We start from the raw sequence: 21,519 nt of genomic DNA, 5'->3' as shown, positions 1-21,519 counted from the left end.
TTTTCAGCAGCAGGGACTGTGAGACATGTCAGGATCGAGGGAAAGATGAATGGAGCAAAGTACAGAGAGATCCTTGATGAAAACCTGCTCTAGAGCTCTCAGGACCTCAGACAGGGGCGAAGGTTCACCTTCCAACAGGACAACGACCCTAAGCACACAGCCAAGACAATGCAGGAGTGGCTTTGGGACAAGTCTCTGAATGTCCTTGAATCGCCTAGCCAGAGCCCAGACTTGAACACGATCAAACATCTCTGGGGAGACCTGAAAATAGCTGTGCAGCAACACTCCCCATCCAACCTGACAGAGCTTGAGAGGATCTGATGAGAAGAATGGGAGAAACTCCCCAAACACAGGTGTGCCAAGCTTGTAGCGTCATACCCAAGAAGACTTGAGGCTGTAATTGCTGCCAAAGGTGCTTCAACAAAGTACTGAGTAAAGGGTCTGAATACTTATGTAAATGTTATATTTATTTGTTATTTATTTTTGATCAATTTGCAAACATTTCAAAAAAACTGTTTTTGCTTTGTCATTATGGGGTATTGTGTATACATTGATGAGGGGAAAAAACAATTAAATAACATTTAGAATAAGGCTGTAACGTAACAACAGGTGGAAACGCTTAAGGGGTCTGAATACTTTCCGCCGAATGCACCACACACACACACACACACACACACACACACACACACACACACACACACACACTCACACACACACACACACACACACACACACACACTGTGGATGTCTCTGGATGAGGACAATAACACACACTCTTTCTCATTCTGAGTGTAGTGTAAATCAGGGTCAGTAGCAACTCTGTATTAGATTAGATATATTGTTAGATATTACTGCACTGTTGGAGCTAGGAAAACAATCATTTCTGCTAAATATGTGTATGTGACCAATAAAATGTGATTTTATTTTATTTGAGATATAGATGATAAATCTGTATTTCTATACTGAGATATAGCTGATGACTCTCTGTGTTTATATACTGAGATATAGCTGATGACTCTCTGTATTTATATACTGAGATATAGCTGACGACTCTCTGTATTTATATACTGAGATATAGCTGATGACTCTCTGTGTTTATATACTGAGATATAGCTGATGACTCTCTGTGTTTATATACTGAGATATAGCTGATGACTCTCTGTGTTTATATACTGAGATATAGCTGATGACTCTCTGTGTTTATATACTGAGATATAGCTGATGACTCTCTGTGTTTATATACTGAGATATAGCTGATGACTCTCTGTGTTTATATACTGAGATATAGCTGATGACTCTCTGTGTTTATATACTGAGATATAGCTGATGACTCTCTGTGTTTATATACTGAGATATAGCTGATGACTCTCTGTGTTTATATACTGAGATATAGCTGATGACTCTCTGTGTTTATATACTGAGATATAGCTGATGACTCTCTGTGTTTATATACTGAGATATAGCTGATGACTCTCTGTGTTTATATACTGAGATATAGCTGATGACTCTCTGTGTTTATATACTGAGATATAGCTGATGACTCTCTGTATTTATATACTGAGATATAGCTGATGACTCTCTGTGTTTATATACTGAGATATAGCTGATGACTCTCTGTATTTATATACTGAGATATAGCTGATAAATCTGTATTTATATACTGAGATATAGCTGATGACTCTCTGTATTTATATACTGAGATATAGCTGATAAATCTGTATTTATATACTGAGATATAGCTGATGACTCTCTGTGTTTATATACTGAGATATAGCTGATGACTGTATTTATATACTGAGATATAGCTGATGACTCTGTATTTATATACTGAGATATAGCTGATGACTCTGTGTTTATATACTGAGATATAGCTGATGACTGTATTTATATACTGAGATATAGCTGATGACTCTCTGTGTTTATATACTGAGATATAGCTGATGACTCTCTGTGTTTATATACTGAGATATAGCTGATGACTCTCTGTGTTTATATACTGAGATATAGCTGATGACTCTCTGTGTTTATATACTGAGATATAGCTGATGACTCTCTGTGTTTATATACTGAGATATAGCTGATGACTGTATTTATATACTGAGATATAGCTGATGACTCTCTATATTTATATACTGAGATATAGCTGATGACTCTCTGTGTTTATATTCTGAGATATAGCTGATGACTCTCTATATTTATATACTGAGATATAGCTGATGACTCTCTGTGTTTATATACTGAGATATAGCTGATGACTCTCTGTGTTTATATACTGAGATATAGCTGATGACTCTCTGTGTTTATATACTGAGATATAGCTGATGACTCTCTGTGTTTATATACTGAGATATAGCTGATGACTCTCTGTGTTTATATACTGAGATATAGCTGATGACTCTCTGTGTTTATATACTGAGATATAGCTGATGACTCTCTGTATTTATATACTGAGATATAGCTGATGACTCTCTGTGTTTATATACTGAGATATAGCTGATGACTCTCTGTGTTTATATACTGAGATATAGCTGATGACTCTCTGTGTTTATATACTGAGATATAGCTGATGACTCTCTGTGTTTATATACTGAGATATAGCTGATGACTCTCTGTGTTTATATACTGAGATATAGCTGATGACTCTCTGTGTTTATATACTGAGATATAGCTGATGACTCTCTGTGTTTATATACTGAGATATAGCTGATGACTCTCTGTGTTTATATACTGAGATATAGCTGATGACTCTCTGTGTTTATATACTGAGATATAGCTGATGACTGTATTCATGTACTGAGATATAGCTGATGACTCTCTGCCTTTATATTCCCTACGTGTCTGGAGGTGTGTGTGTTTGTGTGTGTATGTGTGTGTGTGTGTGTGTGTGTGTGTGTGTGTGTGTGTGTGTGTGTGTGTGTGTGTGTGTGTGTGTGTGGTGTGTGTGTGTGTGTGTGTGTGTGTGTGTTTGTGTGCCTCAGCAGAGCCAGTCAGAGTTACTGTAATTAATAGGCGGCGTAGCAGAGCCATTGATTATTTGTTGGAACAAATGGAGGTATTTCACCATACCACCAGACCTGGGCAGGGACAGGGCTGCTGACTGAGACTCCACCTCCTCACTCCTCAGTAAACACACACACACACACACACACACACACACACACACACACACACACACACCGCACACACACACACACCACACACACCACACACACACACACACACACACACGGGCCCTGGCACACATGCAAGCACGCACCAACCCTGGCATATGTGTACACACACACAGGCACGGGCACACACACACACACACATGCACACGCACACACACACGCACACACACTCACCTCTGGTCTTCTCCTGTCCTCTTCACTAATAGCTTTTGCTCTTTAGGGATAATGGTTATAACAGAGGGGTTTCCCCACTCTTCCCCTCTCCTCTCCTCTCATCTCCTGTCTGACTGGTCGTGGTAATAAAGAAGAACTTTTTAGGAATAACTGCCAGTGTAAATGTCACTGATTCAGCTCAGTTCACATCACATAAAGTATAGGACTGCAGTGAGGAGGTAAAGCTAGTATACAATGCTTTCGGAAAGTATTCAGACCCCTTGACTTTTTCCTAATTTTGTTACGTTACAGCCTTATTCTAAAATGGATTAAATAAAACACTTTCCTCAGCAATCTACACACAATACCCCATAATGACAAAGTGAAAACAGGTTTACACATTTATCAAAAAAACGAAACAGAAATAGCTTATTTACAAAAGTATTCAGACACTTTGCTATGAGACTCGAAATTGAGCTCAGGTGCATCCTGTTTCCATTGATCATCCTTGAGATGTTTCTACAACTTGATTAGAGTCCACCTGTGGTCCCACAGTTGACAGTGCATGTCAGAGCAAAAACCAAGCCATGAGGTCGAAGGAATTGTCCGTAGAGCCCTGAGACAGGATTGTGTCGAGGCACAGATCTGGGGAAGGGTACCAAAACATTTTGGCAGCATTGAAGGTCCCCAAGAACACAGTGGCCTCCATCATTCTTAAATGGAAGAAGTTTGGAAGCACCAAGATTCTTCTGCGAGCTGACCGCCTGCCCAAAACAGCAATTGGGGGAGAAGGGCCTTGGTCAGGGAGGTGACCAAGAAGTAAGTATGCTTAGGATTGTATGTCATGTTTTCTTTTCTTTCAGTGTCACAATAAGGACAACCCGATTTCTCCTAAATGTATTTCCTTCTAAATGAAGAGTATCTCTAACATCTCACCAATAAAATAATCAACTGTTTCCTGGATCAACCCAAGTCCTCTTGATCTTTGAGAAGGAAATGGGATGTCACTGAACGTGTAACCATTTGTTATTATCTTCCTTCCGTGTAATATCTTTGTTATTATCTTGCTTCCGTGTAATATCTTTGTTATTATCTTGCTTCCGTGTAATATCTTTGTTCTTACCTTGTTCTGGTCAGTCCAGTACAGGAAGTAGCCCTGGGGGTCGACTTGTAAGGTCACAGGGGTCACCGTAGTAGAGTCCTGTAGAGAGAGAAAGGTACCATTTGTGAGAGAGGGAAAGGTGTGTGTGTGTGTGTGTGTGTGTGTGAGTGTGTGTGTGTGTGTGTGTGTGTGTGTGTGTGTGTGTGCTGTGTGTGTGTGTGTGTGTGTGTGTGTGTGTGTGTGTGTGTGTGTGTGTGTGTGTGTGTGTGTGTGTGTGTGTGTGTGTGTGTGTGTGTGTATGTGTGTGTGTGTGTGCAATAGAAAAAGGAGTAAGCTGCCGTGTATGTTATTGTCTGTGAGAGACACCATCCTACACACACACACACACACACACACACACGACACACACACACGCGCGCACACGCACACACACACAGATTGGCAGCCCTAGGTCAGTGCCGTCTTTACATAGCAACTGCAGATATTATTGGCTGTTTCTATAAAAAGCTGTGGCGTTTCTGTCCGTAGTCGCCAGCCCAGCGCAGCTCTCAGCTGAACAAACTGGATGATTATCTCCCTGTCTGTCCTTCCTTGCCCTGAATAATCACACAGGATTATATACAACACCATTGAATACACTGTGAAGATGGGACTCTTTTAAACGATTCCCATATCGCCATGTTGCATCACAGAACCAGACCTAATGGTTTTCTGAGAAAATATTATATAGATCTACGACTGTATGGTATAGATCTACGACTGTATGGTATAGATCTACGACTGTATGGTATAGGTCTACGACTGTATGGTATAGATCTACGACTGTATGGTATAGGTCTATGACTGTATGGTATAGGTCTATGACTGTATGGTATAGGTCTATGACTGTATGGTATAGGTCTACGACTGTATGGTATAGGTCTATGACTGTATGGTATAGGTCTATGACTGTATGGTATAGGTCTATGACTGTATGGTATAGGTCTATGACTGTATGGTATAGGTCTACGACTGTATAGTATAGGTCTATGACTGTATGGTATAGGTATATGACTGTATGGTATAGGTCTATGACTGTATGGTATAGGTCTATGACTGTATGGTATAGGTCTACTATTGTATGGTATAGATCTATGACTGTATGGTATAGGTCTATGACTGTATGGTATAGGTATATGACTGTATGGTATAGGTCTATGACTGTATGGTATAGGTCTATGACTGTATGGTATAGATCTACGACTGTATAGTATAGGTCTACGACTCTATGGTATAGGTCTATGACTGTATGGTATGGGTCTATGACTGTATGGTATAGGTCTAAGACTGTATGGTATAGATCTATGACTGTATGGTATAGGTCTACGACTGTATGGTATAGATCTATGACTGTATGGTATAGGTCTACGACTGATGGTATAGGTCTATGACTGTATGGTATTGGTCTATGACTGTATGGTATAGATCTACGACTGTATAGTATAGGTCTATGACTGTATGGTATAGGTATATGACTGTATGGTATAGATCTATGACTGTATGGTATAGGTCTACTACTGTATGGTATAGGTCTATGACTGTATAGTATAGGTCTATGACTGTATGGTATAGGTCTATGACTGTATGGTATAGGTCTATGACTGTATGGTATAGGTCTACTACTGTATGGTATAGATCTACGACTGTATAGTATAGGTCTACGACTGTATGGTATAGGTCTATGACTGTATGGTATAGGTCTATGACTGTATGGTATAGGTCTATGACTGTATGGTATAGGTCTACTACTGTATGGTATAGATCTATGACTGTATGGTATAGGTCTATGACTGTATGGTATAGGTCTATGACTGTATAGTATAGGTCTATGACTGTATGGTATAGGTCTATGACTGTATAGTATAGGTCTATGACTGTATGGTATAGGTCTACGACTGTATGGTATAGATCTACGACTGTATAGTATAGGTCTATGACTGTATGGTATAGATCTACGACTGTATGGTATAGGTCTATGACTGTATGGTATAGGTCTATGACTGTATGGTATAGGTCTACTACTGTATGGTATAGATCTACGACTGTATAGTATAGGTCTACGACTGTATGGTATAGGTCTATGACTGTATGGTATAGGTCTATGACTGTATGGTATAGGTCTATGACTGTATGGTATAGGTCTACTACTGTATGGTATAGATCTATGACTGTATGGTATAGGTCTATGACTGTATGGTATAGGTCTATGACTGTATAGTATAGGTCTATGACTGTATGGTATAGGTCTATGACTGTATAGTATAGGTCTATGACTGTATGGTATAGGTCTACGACTGTATGGTATAGATCTACGACTGTATAGTATAGGTCTATGACTGTATGGTATAGATCTACGACTGTATGGTATAGGTCTAAGACTGTATGGTATAGATCTATGACTGTATGGTATAGGTCTATGACTGTATGGTATAGGTCTATGACTGTATGGTATAGGTCTACGACTGTATGGTATAGGTCTATGACTGTATGGTATAGATCTATGACTGTATGGTATAGGTCTATGACTATATGGTATAGGTCTAAGACTGTATGGTATAGATCTATGACTGTATGGTATAGGTCTATGACTGTATGGTATAGGTCTACGACTGTATGGTATAGGTCTATGACTGTATGGTATAGGTCTATGACTGATGGTATAGGTCTATGACTGTATGGTATAGATCTATGACTGTATGGTATAGGTCTATGACTGTATGGTATAGGTCTATGACTGTATGGTATAGGTCTATGACTGTATGGTATAGGTCTATGACTGTATGGTATAGATCTATGACTGTATAGTATAGGTCTATGACTGTATGGTATAGGTCTATGACTGTATGGTATAGGTCTATGACTGTATGGAATAGGTCTACGACTGTATGGTATAGGTCTACGACTGTATGGTATAGATCTACGACTGTATGGTATAGGTCTACTACTGTATGGTATAGATCTACGACTGTATAGTATAGGTCTACGACTGTATGGTATAGGTCCATAACTGTATGGTATAGGTCTATGACTGTATGGTATAGGTCTACTACTGTATGGTATAGGTCTATGACTGTATGGTATAGGTCTATGACTGTATGGTATAGGTCTATGACTGTATGGTATAGGTCTACGACTGTATGGTATAGGTCTATGACTGTATGGTATAGGTCTATGACTGTATGGTATAGGTCTATGACTGTATGGTATAGGTCTACTACTGTATGGTATAGATCTATGACTGTATGGTATAGGTCTACTACTGTATGGTATAGATCTACGACTGTATAGTATAGGTCTACGACTGTATGGTATAGGTCTATGACTGTATGGTATAGGTCTACTACTGTATGGTATAGATCTATGACTGTATGGTATAGGTCTATGACTGTATGGTATAGGTCTATGACTGTATAGTATAGGTCTATGACTGTATGGTATAGGTCTATGACTGTATAGTATAGGTCTATGACTGTATGGTATAGGTCTACGACTGTATGGTATAGATCTACGACTGTATAGTATAGGTCTATGACTGTATGGTATAGATCTACGACTGTATGGTATAGGTCTACGACTGTATGATATAGGTCTATGACTGTATGGTATAGGTCTACTACTGTATGGTATAGATCTACGACTGTATAGTATAGGTCTACGACTGTATGGTATAGGTCTATGACTGTATGGTATAGGTCTATGACTGTATGGTATAGGTCTATGACTGTATGGTATAGGTCTACTACTTTATGGTATAGATCTATGACTGTATGGTATAGGTCTATGACCTTATGGTATAGGTCTATGACTGTATAGTATAGGTCTATGACTGTATGGTATAGGTCTATGACTGTATAGTATAGGTCTATGACTGTATGGTATAGGTCTACGACTGTATGGTATAGATCTACGACTGTATAGTATAGGTCTACTACTGTATGGTATAAATCTACGACTGTATAGTATAGGTCTACGACTGTATGGTATAGGTCCATAACTGTATGGTATAGGTCTATGACTGTATGGTATAGGTCTACTACTGTATGGTATAGGTCTATGACTGTATGGTATAGGTCTATGACTGTATGGTATAGGTCTATGACTGTATGGTATAGGTCTACGACTGTATGGTATAGGTCTATGACTGTATGGTATAGGTCTATGACTGTATGGTATAGGTCTATGACTGTATGGTATAGGTCTACTACTGTATGGTATAGATCTATGACTGTATGGTATAGGTCTACTACTGTATGGTATAGATCTACGACTGTATAGTATAGGTCTACGACTGTATGGTATAGGTCTATGACTGTATGGTATAGGTCTACTACTGTATGGTATAGATCTATGACTGTATGGTATAGGTCTATGACTGTATGGTATAGGTCTATGACTGTATAGTATAGGTCTATGACTGTATGGTATAGGTCTATGACTGTATAGTATAGGTCTATGACTGTATGGTATAGGTCTACGACTGTATGGTATAGATCTACGACTGTATAGTATAGGTCTATGACTGTATGGTATAGATCTACGACTGTATGGTATAGGTCTACGACTGTATGATATAGGTCTATGACTGTATGGTATAGGTCTACTACTGTATGGTATAGATCTACGACTGTATAGTATAGGTCTACGACTGTATGGTATAGGTCTATGACTGTATGGTATAGGTCTATGACTGTATGGTATAGGTCTATGACTGTATGGTATAGGTCTACTACTTTATGGTATAGATCTATGACTGTATGGTATAGGTCTATGACCTTATGGTATAGGTCTATGACTGTATAGTATAGGTCTATGACTGTATGGTATAGGTCTATGACTGTATAGTATAGGTCTATGACTGTATGGTATAGGTCTACGACTGTATGGTATAGATCTACGACTGTATAGTATAGGTCTATGACTGTATGGTATAAATCTACGACTGTATGGTATAGGTCTAAGACTGTATGGTATAGATCTATGACTGTATGGTATAGGTCTATGACTGTATGGTATAGGTCTATGACTGTATGGTATAGGTCTACGACTGTATGGTATAGGTCTATGACTGTATGGTATAGATCTATGACTGTATGGTATAGGTCTATGACTATATGGTATAGGTCTAAGACTGTATGGTATAGATCTATGACTGTATGGTATAGGTCTATGACTGTATGGTATAGGTCTATGACTGTATAGTATAGGTCTATGACTGTATGGTATAGGTCTACGACTGTATGGTATAGATCTACGACTGTATAGTATAGGTCTATGACTGTATGGTATAGATCTACGACTGTATGGTATAGGTCTAAGACTGTATGGTATAGATCTATGACTGTATGGTATAGGTCTATGACTGTATGGTATAGGTCTATGACTGTATGGTATAGGTCTACGACTGTATGGTATAGGTCTATGACTGTATGGTATAGATCTATGACTGTATGGTATAGGTCTATGACTATATGGTATAGGCCTAAGACTGTATGGTATAGATCTATGACTGTATGGTATAGGTCTATGACTGTATGGTATAGGTCTACGACTGTATGGTATAGGTCTATGACTGTATGGTATAGGTCTATGACTGATGGTATAGGTCTATGACTGTATGGTATAGATCTATGACTGTATGGTATAGGTCTATGACTGTATGGTATAGGTCTATGACTGTATGGTATAGGTCTACGACTGTATGGTATAGGTCTATGACTGTATGGTATAGGTCTATGACTGTATGGTATAGGTCTATGACTGTATAGTATAGGTCTACTACTGTGTGGTATAGGTCTACTACCGTATGGTATAGGTCTATGACTGTATGGCATAGGTCTATGACTGTATGGTATAGGTCTACGACTGTATGGTATAGATCTATGACTGTATAGTATAGGTCTAGGACTGTATAGTATAGGTCTATGACTGTATAGTATAGGTCTACTACTGTATGGTATAGGTCTACTACTGTATGGTATAGGTCTATGACTGTATAGTATAGGTCTATGACTGTATGGTATAGGTCTATGACTGTATGGTATAGATCTTCGACTGTATAGTATAGGTCTCGGACTTTATAGTATAGGTCTATGACTGTATAGTATAGGTCTACTACTGTATGGTATAGCTCTATGACTGTATAGTATAGGTCTACTACTGTATGGTATAGGTCTATGACTGTATGGTATAGATCTACGACTGTATGGTATAGGTCTATGACTGTATGGTATAGGTCTATGACTGTATGGTATAGGTCTATGACTGTATGGTATAGGTCTATGACTGTATGGTATAGGTCTACGACTGTATGGTATAGGTCTATGACTGTATGGTATAGATCTATGACTGTATGGTATAGGTCTATGACTATATGGTATAGGTCTAAGACTGTATGGTATAGATCTATGACTGTATGGTATAGGTCTATGACTGTATGGTATAGGTCTACGACTGTATGGTATAGGTCTATGACTGTATGGTATAGGTCTATGACTGATGGTATAGGTCTATGACTGTATGGTATAGATCTATGACTGTATGGTATAGGTCTATGACTGTATGGTATAGGTCTATGACTGTATGGTATAGGTCTATGACTGTATGGTATAGGTCTATGACTGTATGGTATAGATCTATGACTGTATAGTATAGGTCTATGACTGTATGGTATAGGTCTATGACTGTATGGTATAGGTCTATGACTGTATGGAATAGGTCTACGACTGTATGGTATAGGTCTACGACTGTATGGTATAGATCTACGACTGTATGGTATAGGTCTATGACTGTATGGTATAGGTCTATGACTGTATGGTATAGGTCTATGACTGTATGGTATAGATCTACGACTGTATGGTATAGGTCTATGACTGTATGGTATAGGTCTATGACTGTATGGTATAGGTCTATGACTGTATGGTATAGGTCTATGACTGTATGGTATAGATCTACGACTGTATGGTATAGGTCTATGACTGTATGGTATAGGTCTATGACTGTATGGTATAGGTCTATGACTGTATAGTATAGGTCTACTACTGTATGGTATAGGTCTACTACCGTATGGTATAGGTCTATGACTGTATGGCATAGGTCTATGACTGTATGGTATAGGTCTACGACTGTATGGTATAGATCTACGACTGTATAGTATAGGTCTACGACTGTATAGTATAGGTCTATGACTGTATAGTATAGGTCTACTACTGTATGGTATAGGTCTACTACTGTATGGTATAGGTCTATGACTGTATAGTATAGGTCTATGACTGTATGGTATAGGTCTATGACTGTATGGTATAGATCTTCGACTGTATAGTATAGGTCTCGGACTGTATAGTATAGGTCTATGACTGTATAGTATAGGTCTACTACTGTATGGTATAGCTCTATGACTGTATAGTATAGGTCTACTACTGTATGGTATAGGTCTATGACTGTATGGTATAGATCTACGACTGTATAGTGTAGGTCTATGACTGTATAGTATAGGTCTATGACTGTATAGTATAGGTCTACTACTGTATGGTATAGGTCTATGACTGTATAGTATAGGTCTACTACTGTATGGTATTGGTCTATGACTGTATGGTATAGGTCTACGACTGTATAGTATAGGTCTACTACTGTATGGTATAGGTCTATGACTGTATGGTATAGGTCTATGACTGTATAGTATAGGTCTATGACTGTATGGTATAGGTCTATGACTGTATGGTATAGGTCTACTACTGTATAGTATAGGTCTACGACTGTATTGTATAGGTCTACGACTGTATAGTATAGGTCTACTACTGTATGGTATAGGTCTACGACTGTATGGTATAGGTCTACGACTGTATAGTATAGGTCTACTACTGTATGGTATAGTTCTATGACTGTATGGTATAGGTCTACGACTGTGTGGTATAGGTCTATGACTGTATGGTATAGGTCTACGACTGTATGTTGTTCAATATGTTGAAGGATGTGTTCTATGACATCATGTTATGGTGCAGATTATATACAGGTAACTGCCAAAATAAAGGAAACACTTGAGTAAATTAGGGATACAAAATATATTGAAAGCAGGTGCTTCCTCACTGGTGTGGTTCCTAAGACAATTAAGCAATTAATCTGGATCCGGGAAACTGGCCCTAGATGTCTAGTATTTATTATACTGTATGTCTAGGACCTATAGCTGTCTGACTGGGGGCAGCTCTGTAGAGGTGACAGATCATCACTGGCCTCTGGTCATCTTTAACAGCGGAAACCAGCAAGACAGAACTGAAATGGTGGTACCTGATGTACACACTGACCCCTCTGACCAGAACTGACTGCTATCGTATCGATCCTACTCTATTACAGAAAGCAGACGGACGGACGGACGGAGGGAGGGAGGGAGGGAGGGAGGGAGGGAGGGAGGGAGGGAGGGAGGGAGGGAGGGAGGGAGGGAGGGAGGCGGAAAGAATGAATGTGTGAGAGACAAGCAAAAGCGATAAACAAAGAGGGACCTGGAAGAGACAGACAGACAGACAGACAGACAGACAGACAGACAGACAGACAGACAGACAGACAGACAGACAGACAGACAGACAGACAGACAGACAGACAGACAGACAGACAGACAGACAGACAGACATAACAAGAAAACATCAATTTGCAAGATGCTGAAAATGGTTTGCTATGGTGCACTTGCTATGGTGACGTTTGCTATGGCAACAACGATTCGTTGTGACTCTGTAACAGATTCAAGAAGGATTGTTTTGGTCAATTTACACACATGAAGAACATACCATGTCTCATGACAAATCAGAGGGAAGATGCACTATATCAAGTCCTGGTATAAAGAGTCGATGATAATAATGACATATTAAGACTATGGCCATGGTTGTAGTGTTTGTCACCGGTTGAAAAAAACGACTTTCCCATTAGTCCTAAGCTTCACGGAGGACTGATGGATTATGTTGTAACATCAGGCTGAGAGAGCTAAAGATGGCTGGTGGCCATTGACAATCTGCTTAATGATGTGAAAACAGCCATTTTCACAAGCCTGGTGGAACAAGCCTGATCGCTGCGTTCATCATTATATTTCACATGGTTCCACCAGGCTGCATTTTCACCAGCTTCTCATCTTCTTAATGTCCCAACTCTCCCTGGCCACAGCTACACACATGAAGTCATTATGACTTCCTCAGAGGCTATCATTGGGGGGGTGACTCACTGACTCTCACTCTCTGGGTCTGCATTCACACACATCTCAGAGGATAGACTAGTCTTAAGAGCTAAAAGGTTTTCTCAATTTCTTCGGGACAAAATCTTACACCAGGGAAGGAAATCGTCATCATTACAAGGTGTTTTTCCAATTTAGGAGTACTTGTGATCGTTAAGAGGTTTTGTCTCAGCTCTCCTTTGAGTGAAGGGACAGAGGGAAGCAGGCAGACAGAGTTGGGACATCCTCCGTGGACGTCGGAATTCACCCCTCACTGTGGTGTTCCATGCCATTAGCCATAGCCTAAAAATAGGGATGGAGAGAGTACAACTTGTTCTGATTGTTTAGCTTCTGTATTATAACAATGTCTGGGTGATTAGCAGTACAGACAGATGGAGTCTACGAAGTAAAACTGTCTTCAAACCCACAAAAAGGATTTGGTATGAGAAATACTTTCCTGCTTCCTCTCTACTTCTCTGTCTTTCTTTCCCTCCCTTCCCTCTCCCTCTCTCCCCCCTCCCTCCCTTCCCTCTACCCTCCCTTCCCTCTCCCTCTCTTTCCTTCTTCCTTTCTCCTTGCTCTACAACACTTGTGTCAGACAGTGTACATATGTAGGATTTTAATTTGATCTATATTGTCACAGCAAAATAAACCTGAACCATTTGTCCCTAATGTTGCTTGATCTGTGGTTAGGCTTTTAGCTGGCCAAAAGTAAGCTACATGAAAAGTGTGATACTGTTGATATAACTGTGTGATAGGACAATTCTCAGCAACAAAAGAGTGATTAAATTAAGATCCTACATCTGTAATACAATAACTGCATTCTGGCCACTCCATGCCATCTCCACCATGCTGAGAGGATTTTGTTTCCATCTCGGCTCAATATCGTACCAATCACTCCACTCTTCTTGCTCCACTGTTTGGTCATGTATGGTCAAGGTTCCCCATGGTTACCATGACACTTATTTTCTGACATCCAGCTGAGACAGGGGAAAGGTTTTGATTTTGAACTTACTGGATGATCTATATCTGTCTGCCTCTGTCTCTCTCTCTCCCCCCACTGTCTCTCTCTATCCCCTCTGTATCTCTATCCCATCTGTCTCTCTCTCTCCCATCTGTCTCTCTCTATCCCATCTGTCTCTCTCTATCCCCTCTGTCTCTCTCTATCCCCTCTGTCTCTCTCTATCCCATCTGTCTCTCTCTATCCCATCTGTCTCTCTCTATCCCCTCTGTCTCTCTCTCTCCCATCTGTCTCTCTCTCTCCCATCTGTCTCTCTCTATCCCATCTGTCTCTCTCTATCCCATCTGTCTCTCTCTATCCCCTCTGTCTCTCTCTATCCCCCATCTCTCTCTATCCCCTCTGTCTCTCTCTATCCCATCTGTCTCTCTCTATCCCATCTGTCTCTCTCTATCCCCTCTGTCTCTCTCTCTCCCATCTGTCTCTCTCTCTCCCATCTGTCTCTCTCTATCCCATCTGTCTCTCTCTATCCCCTCTGTCTCTCTCTATCCCCTCTGTCTCTCTCTATCCCATCTGTCTCTCTCTCTCCCATCTGTCTCTCTATCCCCTCTGTCTCTCTCTATCCTCTCTGTCTCTCTCTATCCCATCTGTCTCTCTCTCTCCCATCTGTCTCTCTATCCCCTCTGTCTCTCTCTATCCTCTCTGTCTCTCTCTCTCCCCCCTCTGTCTCTCTCTATCCCATCTGTCTCTCTCTCTCTCCCCCCTCTGTCTCTCTCTATCCCCTCTGTCTCTCTCTCTCCCCTCTGTCTCTCTCTCTCCCATCTGTCTCTCTCTATCCCATCTGTCTCTCTCTCTCCTCTGTCTCTCTCTCTCCCCACTGTCTCTCTCTATCCCCTCTGTATCTCTATCCCATCTGTCTCTCTCTCTCCCATCTGTCTCTCTCTCTCCCATCTGTCTCTCTCTATCCCATCTGTCTCTCTCTCCCCCCACTCTCTCTCTATCCACTCTGTATCTCTATCCCATCTGTCTCTCTCTCTCCCATCTGTCTCTCTCTATCCCATCTGTCTCTCTCTCTCCCATCTGTCTCTCTCTATCCCCTCTGTCTCTCTCTATCCCATCTGTCTCTCTCTATCCCATCTGTCTCTCTCTATCCCATCTGTCTCTCTCTCTCCCATCTGTCTCTCTCTCCCCCTCTGTCTCTCTCTATCCCATCTGTCTCTCTCTCTCCCCCCTCTGTCTCTCTCTATCCCATCTGTCTCTCTCTCTCCCATCTGTCTCTCTCTATCCCATCTGTCTCTCTCTCTCCCATCTGTCTCTCTCTCTCTCCCATCTGTCTCTCTCTATCCCCTCTGTATCTCTATCCCCTCTGTCTCTCTCTCTCTCCCCCCTCTGACTCTCTCTATCCCCTCTGACTCTCTCTATCCCCTCTGTCTCTCTCTCTCCCATCTGTCTCTCTCTATCCCCACTGTCTCTCTCTATCCCCTCTGTCTCTCTCTCTCTCCCCCCTCTGACTCTCTCTATCCCCTCTGTATCTCTATCCCCTCTGTCTCTCTCTCTCCCCCCTCTGACTCTCTCTATCCCCTCTGTCTCTCTCTCTCCCATCTGTCTCTCTCTATCCCCTCTGACTCTCTCTATCCCCTCTGTCTCTCTCTCTCTCCCATCTGTCTCTCTCTATCCCCACTGTCTCTCTCTATCCCCCCTGTCTCTCTCTCTCTCCCATCTGTCTCTCTCTATCCCCTCTGTCTCTCTCTCTCCCCCCTCTGACTCTCTCTATCCCCTCTGTCTCTCTCTCTCCCATCTGTCTCTCTCTATCCCCTCTGTCTCTCTCTATCCCCTCTGTCTCTCTCTATCCCCCCTCTGTCTCTCTCTCTCCCATCTGTCTCTCTCTATCCCCAATGTCTCTCTCTATCCCCTCTGTCTCTCTCTCTCTCCCATCTGTCTCTCTCTCTCCCCCCTCTGTCTCTCTCTATCCCATCTGTCTCTCTCTATCCCCTCTGTCTCTCTCTCTATCCCCTCTGTCTCTCTCTCTCCCCCTCTGACTCTCTCTATCCCCTCTGTCTCTCTCTATCCCCCCTCTGACTCTCTCTATCCCCTCGGTCTCTCTCTCTCCCCTCTGTCTCTCTCTATCCCCTCTGTATCTCTCTCCCCTCTGTCTCTCTCTCTCTCCCCCTCTGACTCTCTCTATCCCCTCTGTCTCTCTCTCTCCCCTCTCTCTCTCTCTCCCCCTCTGTCTCTCTCTATCCCCTCTGTCTCTCTCTCTCCCCCCTCTGACTCTCTCTATCCCATCTGTCTCTCTCTATCCCCTCTGTCTCTCTCGCTCCCCTCTGTCCCTCTCTCTCCCCTGTGTTTCTCTCTCCCCTCTGTCTCTCTATCCCCTCTGTCTCTCTCTCTCCCCTCTGTCTCTCTCTATCCCCTCTGTCTCTCTCTATCTCCTCTGTCTCTCTCTATCTCCTCTCTCTCTCTATCCCCTCTGTCTCTCTCTATCTCCTCTGTCTCTCTCTCTCTCCCCTCTGTCTCTCTCTATCCCCTCTGTCTCTCTATCTCCTCTGTCTCTCTCTATCCCCTCTGTCTCTCTATCTCCTCTGTCTCTATCCCCTCTGTCTCTCTCTATCTCCTCTGTCTCTCTCCCCTCTGTCTCTCTATCCCCTCTGTCTCTCTCTATCTCCTCTGTCTCTCTCTATCTCCTCTGTCTCTATCCCCTCTGTCTCTCTCTATCTCCTCTGTCTCTCTCTCCCCTCTGTCTCTCTATCTCCTCTGTCTCTATCCCCTCTGTCTCTCTATCCCCTCTGTCTCTCTCTATCTCCTCTGTCTCTCTCTATCTCCTCTGTCTCTCTCCCCTCTGTCTCTCTCTATCCCCTCTGTCTCTCTCTCCCCTCTGTCTCTCTCTATCTCCTATTTCTCTCTCTATCCCCCCTGTCTCTCTATCTCCTCTGTCTCTCTCTATCCCCTCTGTCTCTCTATCTCCTCTGTCTCTATCCCCTCTGTCTCTCTCTATCCCCTCTGTCTCTCTATCTCCTCTGTCTCTATCCCCTCTGTCTCTCTCTATCCCCTCTGTCTCTCTATCTCCTCTGTCTCTATCCCCTCTGTCTCTCTCTATCCCCTCTGTCTCTCTCTCCCCTCTGTCTCTCTCTATCCCCTCTGTCTCTATATCTCCTCTGTCTCTATCCCCTCTGTCTCTCTCTATCCCCTCTGTCTCTCTCTATCCCCTCTGTCTCTCTCTATCCCCTCTGTCTCTCTCTATCCCCTCTGTCTCTCTCTCCCCTCTCTCTCCCCTCTGTCTCTCTCTCTCCCCTCTGTCTCTCTCTATCCCCTCTGTCTCTCGATCCCCTCTATCTCCTCTGTCTCTCGCTCCCCTCTCTCTCCCCTGTGTCTCTCTCCCCTCTCTCTCCCCTGTGTCTCTCTCTGCCCTCTGTCTCTGTCAGGAAAGGCTTGGTGGGCTGTGGGGTCTGGAAAGAGGCCATGGAAGAGGTCCCCACCCTAATCCGAAAACTGCAAAAACACGGCTAGCACACGCTAACACATCAACATGGGGAAACACACACACACCTCACACCCCTCACAACATACCACCATATACTGAGGGAGAAAGGAGAGAGAGAGACAGAGAGACTGGAGAGAAAGGGGACAGAGGAGAGAGAGAAATGTTTAATTGCTATTAATGACTCACTAATGTGTATGTATAAAAAAGGTAGTTTGCATATTAGACTGACACTGTGACGATGTTTGATGCCTATCAAAATATCGGAATACACTGTCATCGCTTGTTTGCGCTGCTCTGCTACAATGACAACGATAACACCGCAGTATCAGTCAACAGTTCCGCTGTAGCAATCACCCTCACACAGTTGGCATTTCCAACGCAGATTTCCAACGCACACCAAATACTCCGTTGTTAATTGGCTGCTTGACAATTCTATGTTATTTACTTAGGCTCCCTTGGCAAAAAAACAAACAAGTTGTTTAAGCTATGAGAAATATCTATGAGAAACGCTTTGCAGTAAGTAGCCTTCTCTTAATGTAAGCTAATCTTACCCAGAGACGATATGCTTCTAGCAGAGACGTGCTAAACGGCGGTGCGCAATACATTTTAATCAAGGTCATTTAGCTGCTACAGCCAGTCTGGCCTGGCTATTGGGTATTACAATAGAGACTGATGATAGGCTACCAGTATACAACTCATTCAACCCGAGGTTTATAACGTTCAATGGCATAGTTTTGTAGAGATACAGGTGGAGCTGTATAGCGTTTTGAAACGATTATGGATTCAATATCACACTATTGTGTCAGCTTTCTCTGTAACACGGTTAATTCAAGGCAATGAGCAATCTGAAAAGACACGCACGCACGCGCACGGATTGCGCACACATACAGACAGAAACATACACGCACGCACACCATGAAACGTAAACCAAACATTCGAATTAACTGTGTTGTTTCCACGTTTTAGATAGTCACTCACAACTATAGCGCTTTCATGTCACCAGCCAAAAAGCTATAACCGGGGTGAAACGATAGCTTACTATTCCCCTAAACAGCCAGTTGAGACTGTTGCACTGTGGTAAATGTATAACACATGCGTTACAGTGCCGTGGTAAATGTGTAACACATGCGTTACAGTGCCGTGGTAAATGTGTAACAAACATTGGCAACACAAAGGACAGTGACAAACCCGTCCACTCGGACCAAAAAATAATAATACTTACATCATCCCATTTCATAAATTTGTTGCCCTTTTTCAGGCTCTCGCTCACAAACACGGGCTTGAGCTGCAGCGCGTGAACTCCTGGCTGAGCTCCGGCCATTGACTCATCTACTCTCCTCAACAGACAGCAGAAGAAACGGTTTTAATTATTTCCCGCTTTCTCTCCCTTTCGCCTTCTTTCCTAAACGAAATGACCCTTCTGCTGAGAAGAACTGTAGGCTGACCGAAACCCCACTAGTGTTGGTAGTATCTCATCTCCGCATGGGTTAGCGGCTCTTAGCTTTGAAGCTCCAGGCGCAGCGGAGGGACCGAGTGAAGTCCGCTGGTGAAGAGAGGGAGAGAGAGAGAGACTGAATGAGTGTCTGCACTCCCATTTAAAAACAGTTAATGCGGGGGACGAGTTCAGTGGCTCTATGTGATCTAGCGCCTCCCTGCGCTCAAGGTATCTTGGATAGTAGACAACACCACACACACACACACACACACACACACACACACACACACACACACACACACACACACACACACACACACACAACGAGAACGAGAGAGCACTGTTACACAAGTGAGACAAGTGGCCAAATTGACCACAAGCACTCTTGGATGTGTGATGATGTTGACTGACAGTTGGAAGGGTAATTATTGTAAACAATATGTAACAGATGTTTTTACTGACAGATTATTTTATGGACAAGGTGTTGGACCTCCTCTAGTTCCACTGTCACCTGACTGAACTGTACTGAACATAGAACATAGTGCATCATGCTTTTCCATGGGAAACAAGGATAGGGATTGTTACAGATATCATCAGCACACAATGGATCACAACTTCAGATGACTCACAATTCTCTCCAATTCTATAGTATTATTTATACCTTGAAGTGTTGTCCCTCTCTCCTTGATTTGATTGGAGAAGACATTTCCCATCTCTCTGATGGTGACAGTCAATGACTGGTCCTCCTCCATCACTCTACCCACTCACGCTGCAGAGAAGAAATCAACTTCTGAGAGGGCTGGACTGTCAGTCATAGTCACAGTCACAGAGACTTGGGTCAAAAGCTTTTTTGAGTTTTGACTTTGTTGTCAGAAAGCAGGGTCCTTCTGGGTATCAAAACGCCCACACCGCTTCCTAAAGTGTCCTAAAAGGAATGTACCAATATTCATACTGACGTTTTCCTCTTGGTGGTCAGTGGACACTCCAGCTATCAAACATGTCAAACTCGTCAAAACTTTGACTGACAGATTTCATGTCTGTGTGAAATGGAGGTGGTGCTGGTTTCTTGTCCCACGTCAATAATGATTGATTACTCCTGACACACACACACCTCTGGGACTAGTGTGTGTGTGTGTGTGTGTGTGTGTGTGTGTGTGTGTGTGTGTGTGTGTGTGTGTGTGTGTGTGTGTGTGTGTGTGTGTGTGTGTGTGGGTCAACATGACAGACCAGAGAAGAGAGAAATGTTGCTTCAGTCCATCTTTCAAAGGGCTATTTTGTAAACAGTAGCACTGGGGGCAAACAAACATGGATTTGAAGTCAGTTGTGTGTCCCTTCAATAACCCACAGCCTCATGTCTGATGTAGAGCTTTATTACACACCAAACAAAGAAACTGCATTGCACTCAGCTTATAAAAACACAGATCTACCATAAAAATCAACCACATATAGCGTTCAGAAACCATATAGAGAAAGATCTCTACTGTTGTAAATAGTTCACTTTTAAGAGTCAGTCTCTTACAAGAATCAAATCGCCAAGGGTGGATACAATTATATTAAGAACAGTGGCTTTCTTGTAGTATAATTAAGCAAGACGGCCCGAGGGGGTGTGGTATATGGCCAATATACCACAGCTAATGGCTGTTCTTAGAAACAAAAACAAAACCCCTGAGGTGCCTTATTGCTATTATAAACTGGTTACCAACCTAATTAGAACAGTAAAAATAAAGATTTTGTCATACCTATGCTATACGGTTTGAGATACCACAGCCAGCTGATTATAATCATTTTGGGGGTGCTTATATTTGTCCTATTACACACAAGTTAGTAATGGAATTGTGTTTCTTGCATATCCCAACTCCCCCAGAGACACCTTCAGGGAGTGGGTTCAAGGCCAGGGTCACCACTGTACAGCACTCCTGGAGCAAGTAGGGTTGAGTGTCTTGCTCAGGGGCACAGCAACAGATTTTTCACCTTGTCAGCTCCGGTATTCA

The 21,519-nt window shown here is 42.2% G+C and overlaps 1 protein-coding gene across 3 annotated transcripts in view; it reads right to left on the bottom strand.

Moving 5' to 3' along the window:
• The window catches only part of LOC106608062 (1-phosphatidylinositol 4,5-bisphosphate phosphodiesterase beta-1), a 275,600-nt gene extending 255,920 nt beyond the window's left edge, over positions 1-19,680 (bottom strand). For all 3 annotated transcript variants that reach the window (XM_045720989.2, XM_045720987.2, XM_045720988.2), the window contains exons 1-2: positions 19,316-19,680; positions 4,447-4,524 (exon numbers count right to left, since the gene is read on the bottom strand). In XM_045720989.2, the coding sequence (XP_045576945.2) occupies positions 4,447-4,524; positions 19,316-19,414 (177 nt within the window). In that variant the 5' untranslated portion in view covers positions 19,415-19,680. The remainder of the gene's footprint in view (positions 1-4,446; positions 4,525-19,315) is intronic.
• Positions 19,681-21,519: the final 1,839 nt, after the last annotated feature.

The sequence above is a fragment of the Salmo salar genome, chromosome 06, assembly GCF_965601325.2.
Source record: "Salmo salar chromosome 06, fSalSal1, whole genome shotgun sequence".
NCBI lineage: Eukaryota > Metazoa > Chordata > Actinopteri > Salmoniformes > Salmonidae > Salmo > Salmo salar.
Note: the sequence above shows the minus strand (reverse complement) of the source record. Positions and strands in the feature narration are given on the sequence as shown.